We start from the raw sequence: 11,161 nt of genomic DNA on the forward strand, positions 1-11,161 counted from the left end.
AGTGATCAATCACATTCACCGCCCACACACACAAAGCCACTTACAACAAAAGCAATCAATAAGAGGTTTTACATGAATGGAGATTATAAATATCATTTTAAATGTCCATTTTGCACGCACTGTGACAGAACACAATGTCCTTTTAATAAATGCACAGTACATTAATACTGTTCTATCTACACTGTGCTAGCTGTTTGTATTGACTGAAATTGTTGGAATAAATAACAACTACTTTTTATCACAGACAAATGTTATAATAGATGATGATAATAATAATAATAATAATATTAAACAGAGCGGTTTCTAAACTTTTGCTTCATAAAATGACTCTAAAAATAACAATTAATTAATTTATTAATACTATTACCGCCATACTAACGGTAAAAGGTAGGTGTGGTCCAGTCATACTGCACATGTATCTTCGTATGGCTTCATGTACATGTTCCGGTTGTATGGCAGTGGGCGGGACAGTGAGAGGCGGGGCAACTGGGGGCGGAGTTTGGAGAGGAGGTTCAGTAACTGATGACTATACAAAATAAATAAATAATTATTGTGAATTATTAATAAAACCAAGTGAACCTTTGATTGTCTACTTCTCTTCCTTGATCTTGATTTTGTAATTATGTGAGTGGGCGACGTCATTGTCCCTAAATTAATAATAATAATAATAATAATAATAATAATAATTAATAATAACTAGAAGAATGTAAAACATTTAAAGGGGCTCAGCCCCCGAGCCATGCTATTGCTGTGCTGTATGACCTTCCTTGCTGCTTGAGAAGCTTTTGGACATCAGTTTAGTGTCATATGCAACTTGGTGACTGTTTGCTGCAAATGAGCACAAAGTTGCTGATAGCTGCCATTTTATTTCTTTCAATGAACATTAGGCTATTTAACTTTAATAATAGCTAGACGACCCTATCATGCCCGTACAGACAGACAGATGTTTTCTCTACTTAGTAGGACTCACCCAATAATTATAATTACACGTACATCAATACATGTGTGTTTAATGTTTGGTGTCCTCATTACAAAGGTTTCCTAACCTGGTGAGTTTTTAGGTGATCCTGGGGGTGTGGCTTCACCAGTGGGTGGGGTCAGGAATGACGGTGTATTTTCATACGATATTACTTCTTGAGGTAGTGAAATGGGAGTGGTTGAAGGGGCAGTGCTACCGGTAGGATCAACAATGTAAGATTTTTGTTCTTGCTTGACAATCAGTGACATCTCAACTAACTATGTAACACAACGATACTATAAATAGTAGCATTGCTTCAAATAGAAACGATATACTATAAATAGTAATAGTGCTTAAAACAGAAATGATATGCTATAAATAATAGCAGTGCTTCAAATAGAAATGATATACTATAAATAGTAGCAGTGCTTCAAATAAAAATGATATACTATAAATAGTAACAGTGCTTAAAATAGAAACGATATACTATAAATAGTAGCAGTGCTTCAAATAAAAATGATTTACTATAAACAGTAACAGTGCTTTAAATAGAAACAATATACTATAAATAGTAACAGTGCTTTAAATAGAAACGATATACTATAAATAGTAACAGTGCTTTAAGTAGAAACAATATACTATAAATAGTAACAGTGCTTTAAATAGAAACGATATACTATAAATAGTAACAGTGCTTTAAGTAGAAACAATATACTATAAATAGTAACAGTGCTTTAAATAGAAACGATATACTATAAATAGTAACAGTGCTTTAAATAGAAAAGATACTTACACTTTGCACTGCTCTGTAGGCTATGTAAGCTAATAACTCAATGACAATCTCATGAACTTTAACATCAGCAACCAATGACTGGAGACACAACCAATCTTTGAACTTTTTCTCTAAAAGTAGGAGGAGCTAGTTATTAATGTGGGCGAAGCTAGATATTAATACATTAATTGAGCTGGTTGACGTACTGTTAACAAATGATGCTCTCCTTGACTGAGTAAAGTCATTATACTGGGACAAGCTCATCGACTTGGTGTGTTCATCCAACTTCTAATTAATGGATCCACATGCAATAATAATAATAATAATAATAATAATAATAATAATAATAATAATAATAATAATAATAACAATAATAATAATAATAATTTGTGAAAAATACCAAAGTCATTTTTTGGAAAAAATCATGCATAATTTTTTCTTTAAAATGGCCAAAAAATCATCCCAAATTTTTATTACATTTTCTGATACAAATTGATGTCTTTATGCTGTGTAGAAAGTTTGAGCTGATTCCGACTTCAAATTTTCAAGTTATGGCTATTTTAAGAAAATGGTAAAATTTGGAAAAATACCCAAGGCTATAGCCCATGGTTTTTTTCTGAAAAATGGCTCCAAAATCATCCCAAATTTTTATTATATTCTCTGATACATATTGATGTCCTTATGCTGTGTAGAAAGTTTGAGTTGATTCCGACTTCAAATTTTAAAGTTATGGCTATTTTAAGAAAATGCCAAAATTTAGAAAAATACCCAAGGCTATTACCCACGGTTTTTTCCAAAAAATGGCTAAAAAAATCACCCCAATTTTTTCCCATTTTCTGATACATATTGATGTCCTTATGCTGTGTAGAAAGTTTGAGTCGATTCCGACAAAAAATTTTCAAGTTACGGCCATTTAAAGAAATCAGGAATACATTAGAGAATAAACTATATGTAGCTGACCTGCTGATGTTCAATGTCATAATCTTTGTATTGCAATAATTCTAAAAATAAACAAACAAATAATTAATCACTGAAGGACAGGTAGTGTGGACCCACAGGCTTGTACCAATTGGGACTTTACAACTACATGTACATGAATATCCCTAAGTGTGTGTGTGTGTGTGTGTGTGTGTGCGTGTGTGTGTGTGCGTGTGTGTGTGTGTGTGTGTGTGTGTGTGTGTGTGTGTGTGTGTGTGTGTGTGTGTGTGTGTACATTGTATTGCTTCCTCCATATCACCAGCCCATTATTATTATAATTATTATTCTGTTAAAGGTTTCCTATACCCACCAGGTGTCCACCAATAACCACCGCACACACACACCATACCCAGTACAGCCAGTACTACAGTGTTCATCTACAGTATTAATGTACAGTATTAATGTACAGTATTAATGTACAGTATTAATGTACAGTATTAATGTATTAATGTACAGTATTAAGTGACTGGTGTATTATCCAGTGGTTTCATGTTCCATTAGGTGTACATTACATGTTGCTAAGGTTCCTGTCTCTCCATTGGATACATGTCCTGATGTGTACATGTACTTCCCCTCAGCTCAATTTCCTATTCTACCACCACATGTCTCTATGTGTACATTGTACTGTCTGTGTGTGTGTGTGTCTGGCTAGACGGACTGTATATAAGGAACAGCTGGTCTGTTTAATAATTAATTATTGGTTTAAGATTCCCAACCCATTGCCAATGAAGACACCTGCTCACTGACCATCACATGAGACACAATAATAATAATAATAATGATAATAATAATAATAATAATGATAATAATAATAATAATAATGATAATAATAATAAAAAATAATAATAATAATAATGATGAAATATAAAATTACATGTACATGTACATGTATACATAACGGTTTAATATTCCATTGGTTCAGTACATTAAATTTAATGCAATTCTATTCCAACAAGTACTCATGCAGTAGAGTCTTGATACCTCACATACATGTACATGTTCATGTACTGGACATGTGCTGTACTATACTGTCCACTTCACTCAGTCTCCAGTCCAGACAACACCAGTATACTTATATACATGTACCAGTACTGTACTGTACTGTACACTTACCATCTTGTTCCTTTTCTGTTAGGAAGTCAAGGGAGGCTCTCAGTGCCCTATAAGAAGAAACAGCTTTAGCATTGGGTTCTGGATAGAGAGAGGGAGAGGAGAAGGGAGAGAGAGAGAGAGGGAGGGAGAGAGAGAGGGAGAGAGAGAAGGAGGGAGAGAGAGAGGGAGGGAGAGAGAGGGGGAGGGAGGGAAGGAGGGAGAGGGAGGAGAAAGCTCATTCAAGCATAACGTACAGTACATGTATATTCTCTACCTTGTGTCTCATCCTCAAGGTCTTCTTCATCTGGTAAGTTGCTGATCTGTGAAAAAGCTTTCCTCTTTTTCAAATAATTGACAGCTGCTTGGAGCTTTTGCTAAAAAAGAAAACAAAACAATAAGAAATAAATAACAACAACAACAACAACAACAATAATAATAATAATACAGTATAGCGGAAAATTTTCATGGCCCAAAAATTTTGCAGACTTGTTCAAAAATCAATTTCGTGGCTTACTTTTCGGCCATCTTGAACTGTATTAAATCATTTTCAAGGATTTTATTTTCATGGATTTTGAAAAACGCAAAATCCGCGAAAATTTTGGGCCATGAAAATTTTCTGCTATACAGTAATAACATCATTATTACTTCTCTCTCCCTCACCTTGTCTCTCCTCATTATAAACAATATGTCTGACAAGAGGACACTCTTTCCATTCTTCCTAGACACCATCTTCACAGAATCACTGATCTAATGGATACATGAACAAAATTAACATATAATTACATGCAGCTGCATCATTCCCTCTCTCTCCCTCTTCTTCCCCCTCTCTCTCTCTTTCCCTCCCTCACCAGTTCAGTTATTTCTTGATATATTATTTCCTCAACGAGTTGAACTGACTCTACATTAGACTGCTTAATGTCACCAAACGCATGCCTAACAATTAATAATAATAATAATAATATTAAAAGCGAATTCATTTATAACTAATAATTAACTAGTTTTCAATTTTATTTTTCTTCTATCACTAAATTAGAGTCGATCGTTACAAATAGATATTACATATAAAGTTACATGTACATGTACATGATGATGCTAAATGATGTAAAATGATGTCACTACTATCTAATGATATACCAGAACTAGAGATGTGGACGTATACATGAAGATGTACTTAATTAATAGTTAATAATAATAATTATTGTTGTTATTGTAATGATATTATGTTTTAAATTCAATTATCATAACATTATATTAATAATATTATTAATCTTTATTGATTTAGCAAATCATGAAACATTACCATGTGAAAGATTCACTTCACAAACCAACAGCTGCAGAACAGACGATAATACACATGTACATGTGTTCATGAAATGTATTATTATTATAATTAGATTATAGTAAAATTAATTGAATTAGTGAACCACTCTCTTGAGATATTGACAGATAATGCAATGATGGGATAGTTCAGACCACGCCCCTCACCCCACCCACCACTTACATCATACCAGATATCTCAGAATGAAACATGTTGACATACTACACTTGTAAAATAGTGTAAACTAGAAGGAACTAGGGAGGGAGGGAGGGAGGGAGGGAGGGAGGGAGGGAGGGAGGGAGGGAGGGAGAGAGGGAGAGAGAGAGAGAGAGGGAGAGAGAGATTAGTAATCATATCAGTACATGTAGGTACATTATACAGTGAAGTGGGTGTATTTCGTCTGGAAAGTGCTCTTTCTAAACAAGATTATTAGGATTAGATATTTTAGTTTGCTTTGCTTTTGAGCAGCCATTTTGTACAGGTGAATAACTGTTTTCATTTGGAAAAAAACATCATGTATTAGTTTCGCAATGAGAACAAAAATAACACAATTAAACACTGACGGAATACACCTCCTATACAGTACATAACAATAATTCTTCATTCTAAGTGTAGGGATAATTAGCTTGACAAGTGGTCTGATTATCGTAAAAAGAATAAACTAGCTTACACCTGGCAATACACTACTAATTGAGGACACTCAATAATTTGTATAAGCACAGGCTGAAGCTGCCATGGGAGAATAACAAAGCTGAGAAAGAATTTAAGGAATTTAATTATTAAAAATGAGTAAGGCAACTAACAGGACAGTACGGGGATGTGTGGTCTGCGTTAGAAAGAAAAGGAGACAAATAAGAACCTAATTGTGAGAAAAATAGAGAGAGAAAATGCATTTTTTAGTTTCATTTTCACTTAAAACATCTCAAAAACTTACAAGAAAATTTCGAGAAAAGAATAAAATGGCGGGCGATGCCTCACGTGATCCACTAATTAACTAATCAGAGGTCACGTGATATATATGAATATAATTAAAATACGTGAAGCCAAAAAGAATAAAAAATGAGTTCGTCGGCGAGTGAAATGATGTGATTCTTTAATACAGGACTACTGCAGTACAATATAGTGTGTGTGTATATATCTTCTCTCCTGCTCTTCTAAGGCTCCTCTGGTCCTTTCTCTTTTACTAAACGACTACTGAAAACTCTTAGATTCTCTTCATTTCTCTCTCTCTCCGTCCACTCCCCCTCTCCTCCTCTCCCTCGACTACAATTCACTGAACAACGTGGAGTATTATAAGAACCAAAGGCGCCATCATTCTAAGACCAGCTAAGCCCAGAGCTCGTTTACAACCTACAACTGATACAACAGCAACTCAACACTCACTCTAAACCTTTCCAAGGTAAGCGTGGAGCAGGATAGAGCATAATGTAATGTATTTCTTTGCTCACTCGCTAGCTTCACAAACTCACCTCAACCTCCGTCTCTCAGTCTTCAAGAAGATCCCCCTCTCCCACAATAGCTATAACTCTAACTTCATTTACTAAAGGTAAGGATATTCTTATACATGATTTACTTACACACTCTCTCTCTCTCATGTTAGATAATAATCATTCATCATACACTAGTAATACACTAATGCCTTTAATCATGTCTTCTGAATCAATCCCACCTCCTGATGGTCCCCTACCCCCTCCCTCCTCCAAACGCTATCGAGGAGAAAGAACCTTCTCCGAACTATTAGCGGAATACCCTGGAGAACTCGTAACGACCGATAGTCCTAACTTTGTATGTACTATCCTTCCGTCCCACTGGAGATGTAATAAGACCTTGCCCGTACCGTTTAAAGTACTATCGCTCTCCGATATCACTGATGGTACCAAGGTGATACTAACAGCTGGTAATGATGAGAACTCAGCCGCTGAGCTTAGGAACGCCATAGCAACTTTTAAGAACCAAGTGGCTCGGTTTAATGATCTTCGCTTTGTCGGTCGATCGGGAAGAGGTGAGAGGGTGAGGGATGTAGACCATCATGTATCATTTTGTGTTAAGTGACCTATCATTCATACCCCATTATTGCTTTGACTAGTTGTAATGGGCAGCAATAGATAACTGGCCATTAACATAAGAGGCCATTAAACCACTTACTGTCTGCCCTTTTATTTGAACAAGTTTATAAGCATAATGTACAGTCTAGCTTCTATAATGAGGACACCTTTATAATGGGGACATTTTCTGATGTCCCAATTGGTACAAACCTATACAAAAGTACCTCTGAAATGAGGACACCTCTGTATTAAGGACAGGTAGTGTGGGTCCAATGGTGTCCTTAATAAAGAGGCTACACTGTACATGTATTAAGGACAGGTAGTGTGGGCCCAATGGTGTATAGAACCACACCTATTGTACTAGTAATTTGTTGTGTGTTAAAATATATACGTAGTGTTCACACACATTGATTCACACAATAATATTGTAATTCACTATCATTAATTTATTAATTTTAATATTATAATTACAACATTAAAGCATGTAAGAATTAATAACGAAATAAAAAAATGAAAATTATAATAAATTTATTTTCTATTTAGGTAAAATGCTGACAGTAACAATCACCATAGTAACAGAGCCGGTACAATACGCTACTTACTCTCACGCAATTAAAGTGACAGTGGATGGACCAAGAGAACCAAGACGTAAGACACTGAGAGAGAGAGAGGGAGAGAGAGGGGGGGGGGGAGAGAGAGGGGGGATGTTAGGTGTATATACATTTTATGTACATGTAATGTGCAGTTGGTAATTTTTTGGTAAGATTAGCGGAAATTTTGGTCGTTGGCAGGTTCTTTTAATTACATGTACATGTACATGTATATATTTAATTTGGTGATTTTTGATGTCTGCATTACTTAATGTCCATTACTGATTGTCTGCTTTTAAATATTGGAAAGAGATATACATGTACATCTAAAGACTTGAAATCAACAATCGTTCAATGTATATCCTCTACAATGTACATGTACTGTAGCCTATCCTTTACAAGTTCATGTACTGGACTCAGAGGAATTAAGATAATGATACATGAACTGTATGTGTGATCATCATTGATGTACTGTTCTGTATTGTTAGGTGAGATCAGGATGTACTGTGTTCCAATTGTCACCATTATATCATTATCATAATAATGAAATCTTTTGTACTTGTCTCTCTCCCCCTCCCTCCCTCCCTCTCTTGCACACATGAAATGTAAAATGCTTTCATGTTTAATGACCTGTGACTCAAATTGTAAAGAATGACTTTAAATAGCAACACACACACACACACACATGTGTACATGTACATGTACAATGTATAATGTATCCTATTGATAGAAAGTGTTTATTAATATTGTAATGTTTATTAAACAACACATTGCTTTATAATGGGAGACAAATCACAGCTACTACAACTAGCAGTACATGTAGTGGAGTAGGGCAGGCCTAGTCTACTAGTTCTTTTATACTAATGGTACACTATCACAAGTCCTATATTCAATTCTTGTAGACTGTATATGGACTTTAAACTGTTGATGTCCTCCTATCTCTTCTTGATAAGATATACATGTACCTGTCCTTAATACAGAAGTGTCCTCTTTTCAGAGGTACTTTGTATACATGTAGGCTTGTCCTCATTATAAAGGGGTCCTCATTATAGAGGTGTTATAAGGTGTCCTGAGATTAGTATTAATAATAAAGTATGTGACAATGTTAGCAGCTTTGATATGACAAGGTATTTCCTAATTCTGTGTACAAGTTTAATTTGAAATGTCACTAATGGCCTCTCACACTTTCTCTCTCTCTTTCTCTCTCTTTCTCTCTTTGTTTCTAGGTAACAGAGCCTCTACTAGATCAGATGATCATCCTTACCTAAGGCCTAATCCATTTATGGGTCATTTGTCACCAGCTGGAGCGGGTCAGGTCCCTCCATTAATTAAAGACACAAGGTGTCCTCCATCTGGCAGTATAGACCTTGAAGGTGCCATGGCAACCGATCCTTCTTGTAGACCACCTAGTATGTCTGATGTCTTCCCAGCTGGTGAGTATAGGATCATCTCTCTCTCTCTCTCTCTCTCTCTCTCTCTCTCTCTCTCTCTCTCTCTCTCTCTCTTTCCCCCTCTCCCTCTCTCTTCTCATTGTGTATACATGTACATGTATCTTGCTAAATTTATCATTTTTTAAATTACAAGTAATTTTGCAGCTGTTCTAGTGCATTCACTTAAAATTTAAATGATCTGACATACTGTACTGAGCCTGCTGCTGCTGTTACTATGTACATTATAATACAATGAAGTATTGTATAATTGCATTCCATGAAAATATTTTACTCTAAAAATTGCTCTTTGAGGCCGCGAAATAAACCAGCAGCTGCACTGTCGTTTAGTCTGCCTCTTTCTCTCCTACTTATTAATTTATTTTAGGTATTTTTAGAGTTTCTTTGTTTTACCTTATAAGGAACCAGTCAAACTGGTTTTAATTAAACAGGCTTTGAACATAATCTACATCTTGTACGTGTACATTTAGCAGCTTTAGCGTCCATTAATATTATACAGACTAGCCTCTATATAATGGACACTTTGAAAGTGTCTCTGTTATACAGAGGTGTCCTTTATGTGGAGGTTATTTTATACAGTAAGGAATGTAATTGGTACACTAGGTGCTGTCCGTTAAATGGAGGTGTACGCTATAGAGAGTGTCCATTAAGAGAGGCTATACTAGTCTTGTAGTGAATGTGTGTGATTTACTATGCTGCCCTCTTGTTATTGTGAGTATTTGACTGTGTCATGGAGTCTGTCCAATTTATGTTAACAAAAGGTTTTGTTTTGAGTGGGCGGGGCACTATACACTAGTCCATTAATATATTGCTACCATAAGAGAGTGTACATGTACATGTACTCTCCAGGTGTACATGTACATGTAAGTGCCCGCCCTCTTCTAATGATAATCGCTAATGCAGTTTGTATAACTACTAGTGAAAGACTAGAGCTACTGGTACATTATCTTTATCCTACTGGCTTACTTGTTCATGTATACATGTTCATGAAGATAATCATCATCAGGTCACTTACATCTGCTAGTCTCTCTCTCTCTCTGTTTCTTTTCTCATATTTATTCTTGTTATAAATTATCCTCTTCTACTCCTTCCCTTTTACTAAAGAAGCCATTCTCTCTCCCTCCCTCTCTCTCTCACTCCCCCATAAAGTGAAGCCATCATTAATGCATTAATATACAGTACAGTACTACTGATACCTACTCCATACATTATGGAGGGCCAGCCCTAGTCCTTTAAAAACTACTTAGAGGGCTGGCCTGTGGTTTTGGGTTGACACTCTGAGGTTTTGATCTAGCTCTTCCTCCTCAGGCCCTATACTGTACCTACACTCCTTCTCTAATACTAGCAGCTAGTGTACTGTGTAGTACTAACAGACCCTAGTGTACTGTGTACATTGAGCCATGGCTTCTTTTAGTACTGGCATTATATGATTATAATGCCTGTAGAGTGACTTATACCTTTTAATGGTTTCATATTATTGTACTGGAGGCAGTTAGACACTAAATTGTAATCTTGTTAAGTTAAGCCCTTGAACCACTGTGTCTTAGCATGAGGTTTTAGCCTCTCTTAATGGACACTCTCTATAGCATACACCTCCATTTAACGGACAGCACCTAGTGTACCAATTACATTCCTTACAGTATAAAATAACCTCCACATGAAGGACACCTCTGTATAACAGAGACACAGTGTCCATTATAGCAAGGCTAGTCTGTACATGTACATGTACATGTTAGATTGTGTATGGTTAGTGTGAGACTGTTAGTGGAATATTTGTTTATTTATTAATTATATTTATTAGTTTATAATTCACAAGTGTATTTATCCATTATTAACAGTATCATCAACAATACACCAGCTCAATAAACACCTTCCCCTATACATGTACATGTACATGTATAGGGGAAGAGCCTATGATAGTGTGTGTGTGTTCTTATTATTTATTATTGTAATGTGATAC

The 11,161-nt window shown here is 35.6% G+C and overlaps 2 protein-coding genes across 4 annotated transcripts in view; one reads left to right on the forward strand and one right to left on the reverse strand.

Annotated features, from left to right (window-relative positions):
- The window catches only part of LOC109586796 (transcription initiation protein SPT3 homolog), a 24,383-nt gene that overhangs the window by 1,132 nt on the left and 12,090 nt on the right, over window positions 1–11,161 (reverse strand). Inside the window, exons 1-14 of one of the 3 annotated variants that reach the window (XM_020003009.1) lie at window positions 6,053–6,070; window positions 5,922–5,977; window positions 5,302–5,372; window positions 4,649–4,733; window positions 4,461–4,547; window positions 4,075–4,174; window positions 3,822–3,899; window positions 2,691–2,731; window positions 1,937–2,018; window positions 1,752–1,861; window positions 1,047–1,236; window positions 580–647; window positions 380–526; window positions 187–329 (exon numbers count right to left, since the gene is read on the reverse strand). In XM_020003009.1, the coding sequence (XP_019858568.1) occupies window positions 288–329; window positions 380–526; window positions 580–647; window positions 1,047–1,236; window positions 1,752–1,861; window positions 1,937–2,018; window positions 2,691–2,731; window positions 3,822–3,899; window positions 4,075–4,174; window positions 4,461–4,547; window positions 4,649–4,733; window positions 5,302–5,330 (1,059 nt within the window). In that variant the 5' untranslated portion in view covers window positions 5,331–5,372; window positions 5,922–5,977; window positions 6,053–6,070 and the 3' untranslated portion in view covers window positions 187–287. Of the gene's footprint in view, window positions 1–186; window positions 330–379; window positions 527–579; window positions 648–1,046; window positions 1,237–1,751; window positions 1,862–1,936; window positions 2,019–2,690; window positions 2,732–3,821; window positions 3,900–4,074; window positions 4,175–4,460; window positions 4,548–4,648; window positions 4,734–5,301; window positions 5,373–5,921; window positions 5,978–6,052; window positions 6,072–11,161 lie in introns of those variants that run through there. The other 2 variants (XM_020003010.1, XM_020003011.1) reach the window with 2 other exon arrangements.
- The window catches only part of LOC100638951 (runt-related transcription factor 1), a 7,741-nt gene continuing 2,764 nt past the window's right edge, over window positions 6,185–11,161 (forward strand). The window contains exons 1-5 of the mRNA XM_020003008.1: window positions 6,185–6,517; window positions 6,574–6,664; window positions 6,719–7,120; window positions 7,707–7,811; window positions 8,980–9,186. Coding sequence (XP_019858567.1) covers window positions 6,754–7,120; window positions 7,707–7,811; window positions 8,980–9,186 — 679 coding nt within the window. The 5' untranslated portion in view covers window positions 6,185–6,517; window positions 6,574–6,664; window positions 6,719–6,753. The remainder of the gene's footprint in view (window positions 6,518–6,573; window positions 6,665–6,718; window positions 7,121–7,706; window positions 7,812–8,979; window positions 9,187–11,161) is intronic.

Source organism: Amphimedon queenslandica, unplaced genomic scaffold (genome assembly GCF_000090795.2).
Source record: "Amphimedon queenslandica unplaced genomic scaffold, v1.1 AMPQUscaffold_12783, whole genome shotgun sequence".
In the NCBI taxonomy this organism is placed as follows: Eukaryota; Metazoa; Porifera; class Demospongiae; order Haplosclerida; family Niphatidae; genus Amphimedon; species Amphimedon queenslandica.